Source organism: Mustelus asterias, unplaced genomic scaffold, assembly GCF_964213995.1.
Source record: "Mustelus asterias unplaced genomic scaffold, sMusAst1.hap1.1 HAP1_SCAFFOLD_2095, whole genome shotgun sequence".
NCBI classification, from domain to species: Eukaryota; Metazoa; Chordata; class Chondrichthyes; order Carcharhiniformes; family Triakidae; genus Mustelus; species Mustelus asterias.
The window spans coordinates 1-22,336 of NW_027592040.1; the positions used below are offsets into that span (position 1 = coordinate 1).

A 22,336-nucleotide genomic window follows, 5' to 3' on the forward strand; every position below is an offset into this window, starting at 1 on the left:
GAGCATCCGGAGTAAACCCCACGTAGAGACTCCGCACAGAACCCGAGCCGGGAACCAAACCCGGGTCCCTTGACGCCGTGAGGCAGCGGTGCGAACCACCGTGCGCCAACTGCAGCGCCACCTCTGCGCGGGAGGATGCAATTACACCCCTGCCCCGTGACATGTTTACATGGGAAACGTCCATTTCGGACGCAGAGATGGGGCACAGATCGAACGTAACTACAATCGCTTAACCCCCTCAACCATTCCGAACCGCCAGGCCGGCGATGAGTGTGGCATCCATGAATCAATAGGTTACCTTTAGCAAAAGTTAATCTTAAAAGTTCTCTCATATATTATATATATAATATAGTTCTTTTCGATTACAAATCTCAAAATACTTTCCATACATGCATTAATACCAAGAAAACACGAGGGGGCCCAGCTAGTCTAATTCATTCTGCCTTCCCCCGGGAAACAGTGTTCTGGCGCATTAATGTAGAAATTACTTGAAAACAATCCAAAATTATGGGGTACTAACTTACAGGACATTCAAAAATATAACCCCTTGTTAATGTTGCATAGCCGCGCCACTATCTCGATTCTCAGCCTTTGCCCCAAGCAACAACCCCTCCCCGCCACACCAAACCGCTCACCGTTTAGCTCAGGATCATCCCCATCTGTCTGAAAGACCGCCGGCTGCAAATTCCCCTCAGAAATCGCAGGAGATTCCTCCCCCCACCTCCCCGCCCACGCCCCAACTGCTCCGAGAGGGACAGGAGACCAAAAGCTTGGTCAAAGAGGTGGGTTTTAAGGAGCTGGAGGGATTGGCGGGAGGCGGGGGGGAAGGAGATAGGGAAGGACTGAAAGGGAAGGGACGGAGGGAAGGACTGAGGTAGGGAGGGAGAGAGAGATTTAAAGGGATCGGCGGAAGGGAGCGAGGGATTGAAGGGGGAGGGAGAGGGAGAAGAGGGAGAGAGAGAGAAGGGGAGAGAGAGAGAGAAAGGGAGGGAGAGAGAGGGAGGGAGAGAGAGAGAGGGAGGGAGAGAGAGAGGGGGAGGGAAAGAGGGGGAGGGAGAGAGAGGGGGGAGGGAGGGAGAGAGGGGGGAGGGGGGAGAGAGGGGGGAGGGGGAGAGAGTGGGAGGGGGGGAGAGAGGGGGGAGGGGGAGAGAGAGGGGGGAGGGGGGAGAGAGGGGGGGAGGGGGGAGAGAGGGGGGAGGGAGAGAGAGGGGGGGGAGAGGAGAGAGAGGGGGGAGAGAGAGAGGGGGGAGAGAGAGAGAGGGGGGAGAGAGAGAGAGGGGGGGAGGGAGAGAGAGGGAGGGAGAGAGGGGAGAGAGGGAGGGAGGGAGAGGGAGAGAGGGAGGGAGGGAGAGGGAGGAGGAGGGAGGGGAGGAGAGAGACAGGGGAGGGAGGGAGAGAGACAGGGGGAAGGAGGGGGAGGGAGGGAGAGAGACAGGGGGAAGGAGGGAGAGAGAGGGGGAGGGAAGGAGAGAGAGGGGGGGGAGCGAGAGAGAGAGAGGGGAGGGAGAGAGAGAGGGTAGGGAGAGAGAGGGGAGGGAGAGAGAGAGGGGGAGGGAGAGAGAGAGGGGGAGGAAGAGAGAGAGGGGGAGGAAGAGAGAGAGGGGGAGGGAGAGAGAGGGGGGAGGGAGAGAGAGGGGGGAGGGAGAGAGAGGGGGGAGGGAGGGGAGAGAGAGGGGGGAGGGAGGGAGGGAGAGAGGGGGGAGGGAGAGAGAGGGGGGGGAGGGGGAGGGAGAGAGGGGGAGGGAGGGAGGGAGAGAGGGGGGAGGGAGGGAGGGAGAGAGAGGGGAGGGAGGGAGGGAGAGAGGGGGGAGGGAGGGAGGGAGAGAGGGGGGAGGGAGGGAGGGAGAGAGGGGGAGGGAGGGGAGAGAGGGGAGGGAGGGAGGGAGAGAGGGGGGAGGAGGGAGGGAGAGAGGAGGGGGGGAGAGAGGGGGGGAGGGAGGGGAGTGGGGGAGGGAGGGAGGGAGAGAGGGGGGAGGGAGGGAGGGAGAGAGGGGGGAGGGAGGGAGGGAGAGAGGGGGGAGGGAGGGAGGGGAGAGGGGGAGGGAGGGAGAGAGGGGGGAGGGAGTGAGGGAGGGAGAGAGGGGGAGGGAGGGAGGGAGAGAGAGGGGGGAGGGAGGGAGGGAGAGAGGGGGGAGGGAGGGAGGGAGAGAGGGGGAGGGAGGGAGGAGAGAGGGGGGAGGGAGGGAGGGAGAGAGGGGTGGAGGGAGGGAGAGAGGGGAGGGAGGGGGGAGGGAGGGGAGGAGGAGGGAGGGAGAGGGTGTGGGGAGGGAGAGTGGGGGAGGGAGAGAGAGAGAGATGGGAGGAGAGAGAGAGGGGGAGGGAGAGAGAGAGGGGAGGGAGAGAGGGGAGGGAGAGAGGGGAGGAGAGAGAGAGGGGGAGGGAGAGAGAGAGGGGGAGGGAGAGAGAGAGGGGGAGGGAGAGAGAGAGGAGAGAGGGGAGGGAGAGAGAGAGGGGGAGGGAGAGAGAGAGGGGGAGGGAGAGAGAGAGGGGGAGGGAGAGAGAGAGGGGGAGGGAGAGAGAGAGGGGGAGGGAGAGAGAGAGGGGAGGGAGAGAGAGAGGGGAGGGAGAGAGAGAGGGGAGGGAGAGAGAGAGGGGAGGGAGAGGAGAGGGGAGGGAGAGAGAGAGGGGAGGGGAGAGAGGAGGGGGAGGGAGGAGGGGGGGGGAGGGGGAGGGGGGGGAGAGGGGAGGAGGGAGGGAGGAGAGGGAGAGGGAGCGGGAGGAGGGTGGGAGGGGAGGGAGGATTGCATGCGGAGGGAGGTTCAAACAGGCTCTCTTCGGCACATAACCCCTGCAGACCTGAATCGAGCCACCCCAACCTGTCCAACCAGTGATGCCTGAACACTTCCTAAATCCGAAGGATCTTTTATTGATTTATCTGTTGGGCGTGGGGGGTGGGGGGGGGGGGGGGGCAGGGGGGTGGGGGGGATGTTGGGCATGGGGGAGAGGAGAGGGGGTGGGTAGTTGAGCAGAGCGAAGTTTTCTCCCCCCTATCACTGCCCCGCCACGTTCGCACACACACACACACACACACGCACGCCCCCCCCGCGTAGACAAGAATCTGTGCAGTTCAGAGGTCACACACACGGAGGGTCAGCTGGCGGCCGTTACTCCCCAGGTTCTCACTCTGTCCGTCCCTCTGACTAGTCCCTCTCCACATGGGGGAGAGAGCGCGTCTGTTCCGTCCCCCTCCACTGCCAATTATAAACGCAGTTCGCTCGCACTCAGACCGTAGAAGCGGATGGCACTTTCCTTAATTTTTTTTTGTCCTTTTTTTTGTTTTCCTCCTGTGAAAAGTTTTGGAGTTATCAGGGTGTCCGGAGGGCGCGCGCGAGGGCCTACTCCTGGCCCTCGTCTGTCCGCCACTTCAGGCTGTCCTCCTTGCGGGCGTCGGGTTTGATCTGATTGCGCATCCCCCCCAGGAGGTTGGAGGTGGCCTCCGTCGCCACGATAAGGGGCTTGACCACGGTGGGCGGGATCTGCCTCAGGACGCCGCCCACCGCCCCCGTGATGCCCTTCTGTTCGTGTCCCCGAGCGGCCACGTCACAGATGGTCTGAGCCGTGTCGATGACCCCCTGGAACAGAGAACGGGGCGGTGGGAGGGGATAAAACGCAGAGGTCAGCAATCAGCTCAGCGTGGTACGGGGATAGGATACCGCCATTCAGCCCCTCGAACCTTCATAGAATCCCGACAGTACAGGAGGAGGCCATTCGGCCCATCGAGTCTACACCAACCACAATCCCACCTCGGCCCTATCCCCGTAACCCCATGTATATAGTGTGCTAATCCACCTGATACAAAGGGGCAATTTAGCATGGCCAATCCACCGAACCTGCACATCTTTGGACACTAAGGGGCAATTTAGCATGGCCAATCCACCTAACCTACACATCTTTGGACACTAAGGGACAATTTAGCATGGCCAATCAACCTAACCCGCACATCTTTGGAGTGTGGGAGGAAGCCGGAGCACCCGGAGGAAACCCACGCAGACACGGGGAGAACGCGCAGACTCCACACAGACAGTGACCTAAGCCGGGAATCGAACCCGGGTCCCTGGTGCCGTGAGACAGCAGTGCTAACCCACTGTGCCGCTTTCTTATCGAATGGGGGAGCAGGCTTGAGGAGCCGAGTGGCCTCACTCTGCCCCTGGTCCCGATATGATAGATTCTGAGTGACATTGTGAGCCACACACAGGCTTATGGGAGGAGAGAGGATTCTCCCTCAGCCTCAACAGGCGTTTTGGGGAGGGAGGGAGCTCCCAGATTTCCCCTCCCCTTTGTGTGTGGAAGTGTCTCCCGACCTCACCCCCTGAACAGACCGTCCCTCATTTTAAGCTTCGCCCTCTCCCCCCTTGCTGTTCTAGAATCTTCCCCTGAAACCAGAGGAACTATTATCTCTCCATCAACCCTGTCGAATCCTTTGATCATCTTCAACCTCTCCATTAGAACCCCCGCCCTAATCCTCCACACTCGAGGGGATGCCAGCCTAGTCTGTGCGGTCTCCAATTTAACCCACTTATCCCCGGCATCTTAGCGGTGAATCGCGGCAGGAACTGCCCCCCACTCCCATATGCACTCATGCAAACATGCATGTGGGTGGGCACACAGAAACATACATGCCCGCGGGCACACACACATACATGCACAAATACATGCAGAAATATATATACACAAATCTGTACACACACTTATATGCACATACATGTCCGCAAACAGAGGCATGTGTGTGCCCATACACCCACAGGCATGCGTGCACACACACACCCACGGGCATGCATGCACACACACACCCACAAGCATGCACACACACACACACCCACAGGCATGCACACACACACACACCCACAGGCATGCGCGCACACACACACCCACAGGCATGCATGCACACACACACCCACAGGCATGCACACACACACACACCCACAGGCATGCACACACACACCCACAGGCATGCGCGCACACCCACAGGCACGCACACACACAGGCATGCACGCACACCCACAGGCACGCACACACACAGGCATGCACGCACACCCACAGGCACGCACACACACATCCGCAGGCATGCGCGCACACCCACAGGCACGCACACACACACCCACAGGCATGCACGCACACCCACAGGCACGCACACACACACCCACAGGCATGCACGCACACCCACAGGCACGCACACACACACCCACAGGCATGCACACACACACACCCACAGGCATGCACGCACACCCACAGGCACGCACACACACACCCACAGGCACGCACACACACACCCACCCACAGGCACTCACACACACACCCACAGGCACGCACACACACACCCACAGGCACGCACACACACACACCCACAGGCATGCACGCACACCCACAGGCACGCACACACACACACCCACAGGCATGCGCGCACACCCACAGGCACGCACACACACAGGCATGCACGCACACCCACAGGCACGCACACACACCCCCGCAGGCATGCACACACACCCACAGGCACGCACACACACACCCACAGGCACGCACACACACACCCACAGGCACTCACACACACACCCACAGGCACGCACACACACACCCACAGGCACGCACACACACACCCAGAGGCATGCACACACACACACCCACAGACATGCGCGCACACCCACAGGCACGCACACACACAGGCATGCACGCACACCCACAGGCACGCACACACACACCCGCAGGCATGCGCGCACACCCACAGGCACGCACACACACAGGCATGCACGCACACCCACAGGCACGCACACACACACCCGCAGGCATGCACGCACACCCACAGGCACGCACACACACACCCGCAGGCATGCACGCACACCCACAGGCACACACACACACACCCGCAGGCATGCACGCACACCCACAGGCACGCACACACACACCCACAGGCATGCACGCACACCCACAGGCACGCACACACACACCCACAGGCACGCACACACACACCCACCCACAGGCACTCACACACACACCCACAGGCACGCACACACACACCCACAGGCATGCGTGCACACACACCCACAGGCATGCGTGCACACACACCCACAGGCATGCGTGCACACACACCCACAGGCATGCGTGCACACACCCCCACAGGCATGCGTGCACACACACCCACAGGCACGCACACACACACCCACAGGCACGCACACACACACACACCCACAGGCATGCGTGCACGCACACCCACAGGCATGCACGCACACACACCCACAGGCATGTGTGCACACCCCCCCACAGGCATGCGTGCACACACACCCACAGGCATGCGTGCACACACACCCACAGGCATGCGTGCACACACCCCCACAGGCACCCACACACACACACCCACAGGCACGCACACACCCACAGGCATGCGTGCACACACACCCATAGGCACGCACACACACACACCCACAGGCATGCGTGCACACACCCACAGGCATGCGTGCACACACCCACAGGCATGCGTGCACACACCCACAGGCATGCACGCACACACACCCACAGGCACCCACACACACACCCACAGGCACGCACACACCCACAGGCATGCGTGCACACACACCCACAGGCATCCGTGCACACACACCCACAGGCACGCACACACACACACACCCACAGGCATGCGTGCACACACCCACAGGCATGCGTGCACACACCCACAGGCATGCGTGCACACACCCACAGGCATGCGTGCACACACCCACAGGCATGCGTGCACACACCCACAGGCATGCGTGCACACACCCACAGGCATGCGTGCACACACCCACAGGCATGCGTGCACACACACCCACAGGCACGCACACACACACACACCCACAGGCATGCGTGCACACACACCCACAGGCATGCGTGCACACACACCCACAGGCACACACCCACAGGCATGCGTGCACACAGTCGAGCGCGTGCATATAGACACACACACATACACCCCCCCACCCCGTGCGCGCGAGTGTTTCCCCGCACACACTCGTGCGTGCACTCACACATACATAATCGTACGGACATACATATATGAACACAGCTGCGTACACACACACGCGCACACACACACACTCACACGCACCCCTTCGCTGCACGTTACCTCTCTGACGGTGTCGTACGCTTTGGCAACTCCCTCACGCAGGTCCGCGGGCTGCTGCACCCGCTTGTATTTCTTCATGTACCTCCTGTCCATGACGGCCTTGGTTACCGGCGGGGTGGGAGACAGGATGTCGTAAACGGTCTCCGCCGTGGCCTGTGGAGAGACAGCGCAGGTGAGCACTGAGCGGAGGGGGGGGGGAAACCGGACCCTTCCCCCCTGCACTACCCAGCACCGCAGCAAGCCGGACGTAACACCACAGACAGGAGCCCGGCGGACGTGGGTTAGAATCAGCCCGGTTACATTGAGAAACAGAACACAAGGAGGCCATTCAGCCCATCTTCCTTGTGCCCCCAGACAGATAAAGCCCCATGAGTCTCAGCCGATTGCCCCATGCATTTTAAATCGTACCTGCACATAAACACCCAAGGGAATATGGGATAGGCGCACAGAGCGTTACCTGAATGGCCTGCACCAGTCGGTTACTCAGTTCCAGAGCTGCGGAGGCGGTGGAGGTCCCGAAGGATGCGGCCCCCCGCTGCAGCCCCCGGATAATCCGCCCATCTTTCCGATACTGTTCGATTGGAAGCCAGAAAAGATCCCTGAGGCCATGAACTAGGGAGAGGAGAGCAGACATCACAGTTAGATACAGAGTGAAGCTCCCTCTACACTGTCCCCCATCAAACACTCCCAGGACAGGGTACAGCACGGGGTTAGATACAGAGTGAAGCTCCCTCTACACTGTCCCCCATCAAACACTCCCAGGACAGGTACAGCACGAGGTTAGATACAGAGTAAAGCTCCCTCTACACTGTCCCCCATCAAACACTCCCAGGACAGGTACAGCACGGGGTTAGATACAGAGTAAAGCTCCCTCTACACTGTCCCCATCAAACACTCCCAGGACAGGTACAGCACGGGGTTAGATACAGAGTAAAGCTCCCTCTACACTGTCCCCCATCAAACACCCCCAGGACAGGTACAGCATGGGGTTAGATACAAAGTAAAGCTCCCTCTACACTGTCCCCCATCAAACGCTCCCAGGACAGGTACAGCACGGGGTTAGATACAGAGTAAAGCTCCCTCTACACTGTCCCCCATCAAACACTCCCAGGACAGGTACAGCACGGGGTTAGATACAGAGTAAAGCTCCCTCTACACTGTCCCCATCAAACACTCCCAGGACAGGTACAGCACGGGGTTAGATACAGAGTGAAGCTCTCTCCACACTGTCCCCCATCAAACACTCCCAGGACAGGTACAGCACGGGGTTAGATACAGAGTGAAGCTCCCTCTACACTGTCCCCCATCAAACACTCCCAGGACAGATACAGCATGGGGTTAGATACAGAGTAAAGCTCCCTCTACACTGTCCCCCATCAAACACTCCCAGGACAGATACAGCACGGTGTTAGATACAGAGTAAAGCTCCCTCTACACTGTCCCCATCAAACACTCCCAGGACAGGTACAGCACGGGGTTAGATACAGAGTAAAGCTCCCTCTACACTGTCCCCCATCCAACACTCCCAGGACAGGTACAGCACGGGGTTAGATACAGAGTAAAGCTCCCTCTACACTGTCCCCATCAAACACTCCCAGGACAGGTACAGCACGGGGTTAGATACAGAGTAAAGCTCCCTCTACACTGTCCCCCATCAAACACTCCCAGGACAGGTACAGCACGGGGTTAGATACAGAGTAAAGCTCCCTCTACACTGTCCCCATCAAACACTCCCAGGACAGGTACAGCACGGGGTTAGATACAGAGTAAAGCTCCCTCTACACTGTCCCCATCAAACACTCCCAGGACAGGTACAGCACGGGGTTAGATACAGAGTAAAGCTCCCTCTACACTGTCCCCCATCAAACACTCCCAGGACAGGTACAGCATGGGGTTAGATACAGAGTAAAGCTCCCTCTACACTGTCCCCCATCAAACACTCCCAGGACAGGTACAGCACGGGGTTAGATACAGAGTGAAGCTCCCTCTACACTGTCCCCCATCAAACACTCCCAGGACAGGTACAGCACGGGGTTAGATACAGAGTGAAGCTCCCTCTACACTGTCCCCCATCAAACACTCCCAGGACAGGTACAGCACGGGGTTAGATACAGAGTAAAGCTCCCTCTACACTGTCCCCATCAAACACTCCCAGGACAGGTACAGCACGGGGTTAGATACAGAGTAAAGCTCCCTCTGCACTGTCCCCATCAAACACTCCCAGGACAGGTACAGCACGGGGTTAGATACAGAGTAAAGCTCCCTCTACACTGTCCCCCATCAAACACTCCCAGGACAGATACAGCACGGTGTTAGATACAGAGTAAAGCTCCCTCTACACTGTCCCCATCAAACACTCCCAGGACAGGTACAGCACGGGGTTAGATACAGAGTAAAGCTCCCTCTACACTGTCCCCCATCAAACACTCCCAGGACAGATACAGCACGGTGTTAGATACAGAGTAAAGCTCCCTCTACACTGTCCCCATCAAACACTCCCAGGACAGGTACAGCACGGGGTTAGATACAGAGTAAAGCTCCCTCTACACTGTCCCCCATCAAACACTCCCGGGACAGGTACAGCACGGGTTAGATACAGAGTAAAGCTCCCTCTACACTGTCCCCCATCAAACACTCCCAGGACAGGTACAGCACGGGGTTAGATACAGAGTAAAGCTCCCTCTACACTGTCCCCCATCAAACACTCCCAGGACAGGTACAGCACGGGGTTAGATACAGAGTAAAGCTCCCTCTACACTGTCCCCCATCAAACACTCCCAGGACAGGTACAGCACGGGGTTAGATACAGAGTAAAGCTCCCTCTACACTGTCCCCCATCAAACACTCCCAGGACAGGTACAGCACGGGGTTAGATACAGAGTAAAGCTCCCTCTACACTGTCCCCCATCAAACACTCCCAGGACAGGTACAGCACGGGGTTAGATACAGAGTAAAGCTCCCTCTACACTGTCCCCATCAAACACTCCCAGGACAGGTACAGCACGGGGTTAGATACAGAGTAAAGCTCCCTCTACACTGTCCCCATCAAACACTCCCAGGACAGGTACAGCACGGGGTTAGATACAGAGTAAAGCTCCCTCTACACTGTCCCCCATCAAACACTCCCAGGACAGGTACAGCACGGGGTTAGATACAGAGTAAAGCTCCCTCTACACTGTCCCCATCAAACACTCCCAGGACAGGTACAGCACGGGGTTAGATACAGAGTAAAGCTCCCTCTACACTGTCCCCATCAAACACTCCCAGGACAGGTACAGCACGGGGTTAGATACAGAGTAAAGCTCCCTCTACACTGTCCCCCATCAAACACTCCCAGGACAGGTACAGCACGGGGTTAGATACAGAGTAAAGCTCCCTCTGCACTGTCCCCCATCAAGGTGATTCAGTGAGGTGCTGTGGACAGTGCAATCGGAGTTTTTGCAATCAGCCCTACCCGATCCTGAGCCACAGTGACTGGTATCAGGGACAACTTGAAGGACCGGTTTCCCTGATGTGAGCTCACACCCCTCGGGGTCTAAACTGTGCAGAAGAGGGAGGCAATTAGCTGTGAAATGAAGCTTAAGCAAATTCCCATGCTCGGAGATGGTCACCTGATCAAACTTTCTGGCTAACAAGGACACCTATGTCAGACTCCTATTTATTGACTACAGCTCAGCCTTCAACACCATTATTCCCACGAAACCCATCTCCAAACTCCGTGGCCTGGGCCTCGGCTCCTCCCTCTGCGACTGGATCCTGAACTTCCTAACTCACAGACCACAATCAGTGAGGATCGGCAACAACACCTCCTCCACGATCATCCTCAACACCGGTGCCCCACAAGGCTGTGTTCTCAGCCCCCTACTATACTCCTTTTACACCCATAACTGTGCGGCCAAATTCCCCTCGAACTCGATTTTCAGGTTTGCTGATGACACCACCGTAGTGGGTCGGATCTCAAACAATGACGAGACAGAGAACAGGAATGAGATAGAGAATCTGGTGAATAATCTCTCCCTCAATATCAACAAATCAAAGGAGATTGTCATTGGCTTCAGGAAGCGTAAAGGAGAACATGCCCATGACTACAAGTCTGTATAGCGTGCAAGAAACAGTACTTCACTGTATGTGACAATAATAAATCAAATCAATAATCAGAAGTGATGAAGTGGTCGAGAGCTTCAAGTTTCTAGGTGTCCAGATCACCAACAACCTGTCCTGGTCCCCCCCACGCCGGCACTATAGTTAAGAAAGCCCCACCAACGCCTCTACTTTCTCAGAGACGAAGGAAATTTGGTATGTCCACTACGACTCTCACCAACTTTTACAGATGCACCATAGAAAGCATCCTTTCTGGTTGTATCACAGCTTGGTATGGGGCTCCTGCTCTGCCCAAGACCGCAAGAAACTACAAAGGTTCGTGAATGTAGCCCAATCCATCACGCAAACCAGCCTCCCATCCATTGACTCCGTCTACACTTCCCGCTGCCTCGGGAAAAAGCAGCCAGCATAATCAAGGACCCCCACGCACCCCGGACATTCTCTCTTCCACCTTCTTCCGTCAGGAAAAAGATACAAAAGTCTGAGGTCACGTACCAAACGACTCAAGAATAGCTTCTTCCCTGCTGCCGTCAAACTTTTGAATGGACCTACCTTGCATTAAGTTGATCTTTAGAACATAGAACATTGAAAACAATACAGCACAAACAAGCCCTTCGGCCCACAAGTTGCGCTGGTCATGTCCCTACCTACCTAGGCTTATATATAGGCTTACCTATAACCCTCAATCCTATTAACTCCCATGTACTCATCCAGAAGTCTCTTAAAAGACCCTATCGAGTTTGCCTCCACCACCACTGACAGCAGTCGATTCCACTCACCCACCACCCTCTGTATGAAAAACTTATCCCTGACTACAGAGAGAGAGATTGAATAGGTTGGGACTTCATTCCCTGGAGCGTAGAAGATTGAGGGGAGATTTGATCGAGGTGTATAAGATTTTGATGGGTATAGATAGAGTGAATGCAAGCAGGCTTTTTCCGCTGAGGCTAGGGGAGAAAAAAACCAGAGGGCATGGGTTAAGGGTGAAAGGAGAAAAGTTTAAAGGGAATATTAGGGGGGGCTTCTTCACACAGAGAGTGGTGGGAGTGTGGAATGAGCTGCCGGATAAAGTGGTAAATGCGGGGTCACTTTTAACATTTAAGAAAAACTTGGACGGGTTCATGGATGAGAGGGGTGTGGAGGGATATGGTCCAAGTGCAGGTCAGTGGGACTCGGCATAAAATGGTTCGGCACAGACAAGAAGGGGCAAAAGGCCTGTTTCTGAGCTGTAATTTTTCTATGGTTCTATCTCCTCTGTACCTACTCCCCAGCACCTTAAACCTGTGTCCTCTCGTAGCAGCCATTTCAGCCCTGGGAAAAAGCCTCCGAGAATCCACCCGATCTCTAGCTCTCAACATCTTGTCCACCTCTATCAGGTCACCTCTCATCCTTCTTCTCTCCAAGGAGAAAAGACTGAGCTCCCTCAACCTATCCTCATAAGGCATGCCAACCAATCCAGGCAACATCCTTGTAAATCTTCTCTGCACCCTTTCAATCTTTTCCACATCCTTCCTGTAATGAGGCGACCAGAACTGAGCACAGTACTCCAAGTGGGGTCTGACGAGGGTCTTATATAGCTGCATCATTATCCCCGGACTCCTCAACTCAATCCCTCGATTGATAAAGGGCAGCACACCATACGCCTTCTTAACCACCTCCTCCACCTGCGGGGCCGATTTTAGAGTCCTATGGACCCGGACCCCAAGGTCCTTCTGATCCTCTACACTGCTAAGAGTCTTACTCTTGATATTATACTCCTTCATCCCATTTGACCTGCCAAAATGGACCACTACACATTTATCCGGGTTGAAGTCCATCTGCCACTTCTCCGCCCAGTCTTGCATCCTATCTATGTCCCTCTGTAACTTCTGAGATCCCTCCAGACTATCCACAACCCCGACCTTCGTGTCGTCGGCAAACTTACCAACCCATCCCTCCACTTCCTCATCCAGGTCATTTATGAAAATGACAAACAGCAAGGGTCCCAGAACAGATCCCTGGGGCACACCACTGGTGACCGACCTCCATTTAGAAAAAGACCCGTCTACAACCACTCTCTGCCTTTCTCTACACCCTAGCTATGACTGTAACACAGCATTCTGCACTCCCTCCTTTCCTTATCCCCTATGTACTCTATGAATGGTATGCTTTGTCTGTATAGTGCGCAAGAAACAATACTTTTCACTGTGTCCCAATACATGTGACAATAATAAATCAAATCAAAAAGAAATCAATGTTGTTAAAAAGTTTATTTATTAGCTCACAAGTGAGCTTACACTGCAATTAAGTTACTGTGAAAATCCTGATTGTTAAAGTTAATTTATTTGTCACAAGTAGGTTTACATTAACTCTGCAATGAAGTTACTGTGAAAATCCCCTAGTTGCCACACTCCGGCGCCTGTTTGGATACTCTGAGGGAGAATTTAGCATGGCCAATGCACCCTAACCAGCACATCTTTGGACACTAAGGGGCCATTTAGCTCAAGCTTTCGGTCACGATACCATTAAACCTGTTGGACGTGAACCTGGTGTTGTGAGACTACTTACTGTGCCCACCCCAGTCCAATGCCGGCATTTCCACATCTTTGGACACTAAGGGACAATTTAGAACATAGAACAGTACAGCACAGAACAGGCCCTTCGGCCCACAATGTTGTGCCGAGCTTTCTCTGAAACCAAGATCAAGCTATCCCACTCCCTATCATCCTGGTGTGCTCCATGTGCCTATCCAATAACCGCTTAAATGTTCCTAAAGTGTCTGACTCCACTATCACTGCAGGCAGTCCATTCCACACCCCAACCACTCTCTGCGTAAAGAACCTACCTCTGATATCCTTCCTGTGTCTCCCACCACGAACCCTATAGTTATGCCCCCTTGTAATAGCTCCATCCACCCGAGGAAATAGTCTTTGAACGTTCACTCTATCTATCCCCTTCATCATTTCATAAACCTCTATTAAGTCTCCCCTCAGTCTCCTCCGCTCCAGAGAGAACAGCCCTAGCTCCCTCAACCTTTCCTCATAAGACCTACCCTCCAAACCAGGCAGAATCCTGGTAAATCTCCTCTGCACTCTTTCCAGCGCTTCCACATCCTTCTTATAGTGAGGTGACCAGAACCGCACACAATATTCCAAATGTGGTCTCACCAAGGTCCTGTACAGTTGCAGCATAACCCCACGGCTCTTAAACTCCAACCCCCTGTTAATAAAAGCTAACACACTATAGGCCTTCTTCACAGCTCTATCCACTTGAGTGGCAACCTTTAGAGATCTGTGGATATGGACCCCAAGATCTCTCTGTTCCTCCACAGTCTTCAGAACCCTACCTTTGACCCTGTAATTCACATTTAAATTAGTCCTACCAAAATGAATCACCTCACATTTATCAGGGTTAAACTCCATTTGCCATTTTTCAGCCCAGCTTTGCATCCTATCTATGTCTCTTTGCAGCCTACAACAGCCCTCCACCTCATCCACTACTCCACCAATCTTGGTGTCATCAGCAAATTTACTGATCCACCCTTCAGCCCCCTCCTCCAAGTCATTTATAAAAATCACAAAGAGCAGAGGACCAAGCACTGATCCCTGTGGCACTCTGCTAGCAACCTGCCTCCAGTCCGAAAATTTTCCATCTGTCTTCGATCAGACAGCCAGTTACCTATCCAATCGGCCAACTTTCCCTCTATCCCATACCTCCTTACTTTCATCATAAGCCGACCATGGGGGATCTTATCAAACGCCTTACTAAAATCCATGTATATGACTTCAACTGCCCTACCTTCATCAACACACTTAGTTACCTCCTCAAAAAATTCTATCCAATTTGTGAGGCACGACTTGCCCTTCACGAATCCGTGCTGACTATCCCGGATTAATCCGCATCTTTCTAAATGGTCGTAAATCCCATCCCTAAGGACCTTTTTCATCAATTTACCAACCACCGAAGTAAGACTAACCGGTCTATAATTACCAGGGTCATTTCTATTCCCTTTCTTAAACAGAGGAACAACATTCGCCACTCTCCAGTCCTCTGGCACCATCCCCGTGGACAGTGAGGACCCAAAGATCAAAGCCAAAGGCTCTGCAATCTCATCCCTTGCCTCCCAAAGAATCCTAGGATATATTTCATCAGGCCCAGGGGACTTATCGACCTTAGCATGGCCAATCCACCTAACCTGCACATCTTTGGAGTGCGTGAGGAAATCGGAGCACCCGGAGGAAACCCACGCAGACACGGGGAGAACGTGCAGATTCCACACACACAGTGACCCGAGCCGGGAATCGAACCCGGGTCCCTGGCGCTGTGAGGCAGCAGTGCTAACCCACTGTGCTGATTCAGTTTTAGTGAAACATTTGGGACTTTCCAACAGTTCCTGTGAAGCTTTTATTCAGCTCGCAATAGTTTCCTCTCCTGACCCTCAGTTAGGCTGAGATACATCAGATACAAACCTCTCTCATCATCCTCGGTATAATTCTCCCCCACCATCCCTACAGCGAGCAAGTCTCACTGCTCTCTGAACTGCAAAGCTGGTAGCACCACTACCGCCCCCTGGCCCATGTGGCCGTCTCCCACGGGTGTTGTTGCGGGGGGGCATGGGGGGTGATTGCTGCCGGGCTATTCGACTGCAGGAGGTCTCGCCAGACTCCTCAGGTAGCACCGTAAAGCTGGTGAGGGAGTGGGTGGGTGCTGAAGTGCACAGATCGAGAAGCCTGAGGGATGCTGCCCCCAGTGGCGGGATGATACTCTAAGGGCAGCACAGTGGTTAGCACTGCTGCTTCACAGCGCTCGGGGCCCGGGTTCGATTCTGACCTTGGGTTACTGTCTGTGTGGAGTCTGCACGTTCACCCCCCCGTGTCTGCGTGGGTTTCCTCCGGGTGCTCCGGTTTCCTCCCACAGTCCAAAGATGTGCAGGTTAGGGGGATTGGCCATGCTAAATTGCCCCTTCGTGTCCGAAGATGTGCAGGTTAGGTGGATTGGCCATGCTAAATTGCCCCTTAGTGTCCAAAGATGTGCAGGTTAGGTGGATTGCCCATGCTAAATTGCCCCTTAGATTCCAAAGATGTGCAAGTTAGGTGGATTGGCCATGCTAAATTGTCCCTTAGTGTCCAAAGATGTGTAGGTTAGGTGGATTGCCCATGCTAAATTGCCCCTTAGTGTCCAAAGATGTGCAGGTTAGGTGGATTGGCCGTGCTAAATTGCCCCTTAGTGTCCAAAGATGTGCAGGTTAGGTGGATTGGCCGTGCTAAATTGCCCCTTAGTGTCCAAAGATGTGCAGGTTAGGTGGATTGGCCGTGCTAAATTGCCCCTTAGTGTCCAAAGATGTGTAGGTTAGGGGGATTGGCCATGCTAAATTGCCCCTTAGTGTCAGGGGAATTAGCAGGGTAAATATGTGGGGTTGCGGGGATAGGGCCTGGGTAGGATTGTAGTCGGTGCAGGCTCGATGGGCCAAATGGCCTCCTTCTGCAGTGTAGGGATTCTATGAGAGGGGGAAGGGGATGTAAATGTGTCAATCAAACCCAGTCCGCCGGGCGCCCCGCTACTTACACAGCTGTACCACAGAATGCATGGGCCCCACGCCTCCGAGAATGCCCGGCAGCTGGTTCTTCCGGATGTCGTTGAGCCACTCGTTCAGGGCGTAGTTGATCACCTTGTCCACTCCCAGCAGCCTGCGGAATGGACAATAATGGGACACGGTTAGTGCCTGATTCCCAACACCGGCACAATGACCGCACTGGAGGGGCGGCGGGGCACATACGCCAAGCGGTCCCTCATTTCACAGAACATCGCCAGGAACCGCCGTGACCAGGACCGCTGGCCAAAACTGCAGCAACCTCTACCGATAATAATAGAATTATTTCATCAGAATACAGTCAGTGGAGGATAGGTTCTCCATCTAACCTGTACATCTTTGGACACTAAGGGGTAATTTAGCATGGCCAATCCACCTAACCTGCACATCTTTGGACACTAAGGGGCAATTTAGCATGGCCAATCCACCTAACCTGTACATCTTTGGACACTAAGGGGCAATTTAGCATGGCCAATCCACCTAACCTGCACATCTTTGACAGTAAGGGGCAATTTAGCGTGGCCAATCCACCTAACCTGCACATCTTTGGACACTAAGGGGCAATTTAGCATGGCCAATCCACCTAACCTGCACATCTTTGGACACTAAGGGGCAATTTAGCATGGCCAATCCACCTAACCTGTACATCTTTGGACACTAAGGGGCAATTTAGCATGGCCAATCCACCTAACCTGTACATCTTTGGACACTAAAGGGCAATTTAGCATGGCCAATCCACCTGACCTGTACATCTTTGGACACTAAGGGGCAATTTAGCATGGCCAATCCACCTAACCTGTACATCTTTGGACACTAAAGGGCAATTTAGCATGGCCAATCACCTAACTTGTACATCTTTGGACACTAAGGGGCAATTTAGCATGGCCAACCCACCTCACCCACACATCTTTGGACACTAAAGGGCAATTTAGCACGGCCAATCCACCTAACCTGTACATCTTTGGACACTAAGGGGCAATTTAGCATGGCCAATCCCCCTAACCGACACATCTTTGGACACTAAGGGGCAATTTAGCACGGCCAATCCACCTAACCGACACATCTTTGGACACTAAGGGGCAATTTAGCATGGCCAATCCATCTAACCTGCACATCTCTGGGCACTAAGGGGCAATTTAGCATGGCCAATCCACCTAACCTGCACATCTTTGGACTGTGGGAGCAAACCGGAGCACCCAGAGGAAACCCACGCAGACACGGGGAAGAACGTGCAAACCCCACACAGTCACCCGAGGCCAGCAATGAACCCAGGTCCCTGGCACCGAGAGTCAGCAGGTCTAATCTAAATGGAAAGAGGTTTGGGTCCATTGGGATTGTGTACAATGGGAGTGAATGGGAAGGGGTTTGGGTCCATTGGGATTGTGTACAATGGGAGTGAATGGGAAGGGGTTTGTGTCCATTGGGATTGTGTACAATGGGAGTGAATGGGAAGGGGTTTGGGTCCATTGGGGTTGTGTACAATGGGAGTGAATGGGAAGGGGTTTGGGATTGGGATTCTGTACAATGGGAGTGAATGGGAAGGGTTTGGGTCCATTGGGGTTGTGTACAGTGGGAGTGAATGGGAAGGGGTTTGGGTCCATTGGGATTGTGTACAATGGGAGTGAATGGGAAGGGGTTTGGGTCCATTGGGATTGTGTACAATGGGAGTGAATGGGAAGGGGTTTGTGTCCATTGGGATTGTGTACAATGGGAGTGAATGGGAAGGGGTTTGGGTCCATTGGCGTTGTGTACAATGGGAGTGAATGGGAAGGGGTTTGGGATTGGGATTGTGTACAATGGGAGTGAATGGGAAGGGTTTGGGTCCATTGGGGTTGTGTACAGTGGGAGTGAATGGGAAGGGGTTTGGGTCCATTGGGATTGTGTACAATGGGAGTGAATGGGAAGGAGTTTTGGTCCATTGGGATTATGTACAATGGGAGTGAATGGGAAGGGGTTTGGGTCCATTGGGATTGTGTACAATGGGAGTGAATGGGAAGGAGTTTTGGTCCATTGGGATTGTGTACAATGGGAGTGAATGGGAAGGGGTTTGGGGCCATTGGGATTGTGTACAATGGGAGTGAATGGGAAGGGGTTTGGGGCCATTGGGATTGTGTACAATGGGAGTGAATGGGAAGGGGTTTGGGTCCATTGGGATTGTGTACAATGGGAGTGAATGGGAAGGAGTTTTGGTCCATTGGGATTATGTACAATGGGAGTGAATGGGAAGGAGTTTTGGTCCATTGGGATTGTGTACAATGGGAGTGAATGGGAAGGGGTTTGGGTCCATTGGGATTACGTACAATGGGAGTGAATGGGAAGGGCTTGATTCATTGGGATTGTGAACAATGGGAGTGAACGGCCTAGTGGTATTATCGCTAGACTATTAATCCAGAAACTCAGCTCATGCTCCGGGGGACCCGGGTTCGAATCCCGCCACGGCAGATGGTGGAATTTGAATGCAACAAAGAATATCTGGAATTAAGAATCTACTGATGACCCATTGTGGGAAAAACCCATCTGGTTCCCTTTAGGGAAGGAAATCTGCCGTCCTTACCCTGGTCTGGCCTACATGTCACTCCAGAGCCACAGCCAATGTGGTTGACTCTCAACTGCCCTCCAAGGGGCAACCAGGGATGGGGCAATAAATGCTGGAGCCAGCCAGCGACGCCCATGCCCCGAGAATGAATTGAAAATAAATAATCACTGTGCCACCACGCTTGCCCTGGGTCTCCAGATTGCCAGTCCAGTGACAATGCCACCTGAAAGGGTCGCTTCACTGTCAGGAAGGAAGGAAGAGAACGAGTTTGCGGAAGAATGCTGGGATGGATCTTTCCAGGACAGGTTCGAAGAGCGGAACGACCTCCCTCACCGCTGCATTATTCTGTGGCCGCAACAATGCAGCAGTTGACTATCGGACGCCCGCAGTCTCTGGAATGAGGGGTTCATTGTCCAAGGAACAGTGGGCTTTGTTGCTGTTCGCGTGTCAGTGCGGCTCCAGTACAATGACCGCACTGTAACTGTCTTCCCCAGCACAGAACAGTGAGAGACTAAACACCAACAAAGCTGTCCTTCGAGCAGACGCTGGCTTAGACACAGAGTCGGAACAGGAAGGGAGGGGGAACCATTTCTCGGATGGTCAGGCCTGACATTTCATCAGCAACGCAATCATTTTATTTTGGGAGAAGCAAAGGAAATGAGGTCCCTGGCGCTCACTGTCCAGACACACAACTCCGACACAGCAATCTCCCACTTCCACACAGTCTGCATCCCCCAGCACTGCACACTCGCACTCCGGATTCACCCACAACTTGTCAGTGTCAAACACTCCCAGGGCAGGTACAGCACGGGGTAAGATACAGAGTAAAGCTCCCTCTACACTGTCCCCATCAAACACTCCCAGGACAGGTACAGCACGGGGTTAGATACAGAGTAAAGTCCCCTCTACACTGTCCCCATCAAACACTCCCAGGACAGGTACAGCACGGGGTTAGATACAGAGTAAAGTCCCCTCTACACTGTCCCCCATCAAACACTCCCAGGACAGGTACAGCACGGGGTTAGATACAGAGTAAAGCTCCCTCTACACTGTCCCCATCAAACACTCCCAGGACAGGTACAGCACGGGGTTAGATACAGAGTAAAGCTCCCTCTACACTGTCCCCCATCAAACACTCCCAGGACAGGTACAGCACGGGGTTAGATACAGAGTAAAGCTCCTTCTACAATAGAGGGGGTTTGATCCATTGGGATTGTGTACAATGGGAGTGAATGGAAAAGGAATTGTGTCCATTGGGAATGTGTCCAATGGGAGTGAATGGGAAGGGGTTTGTGTCCATTGGGATTGTGTCCAATGGGAGTCAATGGGAAGGGGTTTGGGTCCATTGGGATTGTGTACAATGGGAGTGAATGGGAAGGGGTTTGTGTCCATTGGGATTGTGTACAATGGGAGTGAATGGGAAGGGGTTTGGGTCCATTGGGATTGTGTACAATGGGAGTGAATGGGAAGGGGTTTGGGTCTATTGGGATTGTGTACAATGGGAGTGAATGGGAAGGGGTTTGAATCTATTGGGATTGAGTTCAATGGGAGTGAATGGGAAGGGGTTTGATCCAGTATTATTGTGTTCAATGGGAGTGAATGGGAAGGGGTTTGGGGCCATTGGGATTGTGTTCAATGGGAGTGAATGGGAAGGGGTTAGGGATTGGGATTGTGTACAATGGGAGTGAATGGGAAGGGGTTTGATCCATTGGGGTTGTGTACAATGGGAGTGAATGGGAAGGGGTTTGTGTCCATTGGGATTGTGTACAATGGGAGTGAATGGGAAGGGGTTTGGGTCCATTGGGGTTGTGTACAATGGGAGTGAATGGGAAGGGGTTTGGGATTGGGATTGTGTACAATGGGAGTGAATGGGAAGGGTTTGGGTCCATTGGGGTTGTGTACAGTGGGAGTGAATGGGAAGGGGTTTGGGTCCATTGGGATTGTTTACAATGGGAGTGAATGGGAAGGGGTTTGTGTCCATTGGGATTGTGTACAGTGGGAGTGAATGGGAAGGGGTTTGGGTCCATTGGGATTGTGTACAATGGGAGTGAATGGGAAGGGGTTTGGGTCCATTGGGGTTGTGTACAATGGGAGTGAATGGGAAGGGGTTTGGGATTGGGATTGTGTACAATGGGAGTGAATGGGAAGGGGTTTGGGTCCATTGGGATTGTGTACAATGGGAGTGAATGGGAAGGGGTTTGATCCATTGGGATTGTGTACAATGGGGCTGAATGGGAAGGGGTTGTGGACAATGGGAGTGAATGGGAAGGGGTTTGATCCATTGGGATTGTGTACAATTGGGCTGAATGGGAAGGGGTTGTGGACAATGGGGGTGAATGGGAAGGGGTTTGATCCATTGGGATTGTGTACAATTGGGGTGAATGGGAAGGGGTTCGGGTCCATTGGGATTGTGTACAATGGGGGTGAATGGGAAGGGGTTTGATCCAGTATTATTGTGTGTGCTTTCTTGCTGGAACTTGCCTCCTTTGAATCTGAGGTCGGTATGGACACTCCAGCCTGGACGGCTGGGTAATGGACTGTGTAAAAGCGACGAACAATACTGGCCTTGTCAATGTTGGTCATGACACTGTATTCAGTACAATGAAAGGTCAGGAGTCCCCAGCGGTAAGAGGCACAGATTGGACTGATCCTAGGCCACCCGCCTGTCCCTGACTGTCACTTACCCGTGTCGGCAGCACAGTCGCTTCAGTTTCAGTTCGGAGCAGTTGAGCTGGGCGAGTCCTATCAGTATACCAGCAAACGTACCCTGTGGGGAAGGGAATCACAGGCAGAGCCGGTTAGAAAGGAAATGCACTGACTGCTTAGCAACAACATCAACTGGGCCCCGTCAGCCCAAGCATGGCAACAAGAGGCTGTTTAAATAGACTCTGTAGACTGTTTGCTGTTTAAATAGACTCTGTAGACTGTTTGCTGTTTAAATAGACTCTGTAGACTATTTGCTGTTTAAATAGACTCTGCAGACTGTTTGCTGCAGTGCGCTGTTTAAATAGACTCTGTAGACTGTTTGCTGTTTAAA

At 53.8% G+C, this 22,336-nt stretch overlaps 1 protein-coding gene across 1 annotated transcript in view; it reads right to left on the reverse strand.

Moving 5' to 3' along the window:
- Positions 1–3,183: 3,183 nt before the first annotated feature.
- The window catches only part of LOC144489288 (autophagy-related protein 2 homolog A-like), a gene marked incomplete at its 5' end in the record, with an annotated part of 59,564 nt that continues 40,411 nt past the window's right edge, over positions 3,184–22,336 (reverse strand). The window contains 5 exon segments of the mRNA XM_078207155.1: positions 3,184–3,572; positions 7,094–7,246; positions 7,551–7,705; positions 16,739–16,860; positions 21,984–22,066. Coding sequence (XP_078063281.1) covers positions 3,336–3,572; positions 7,094–7,246; positions 7,551–7,705; positions 16,739–16,860; positions 21,984–22,066 — 750 coding nt within the window.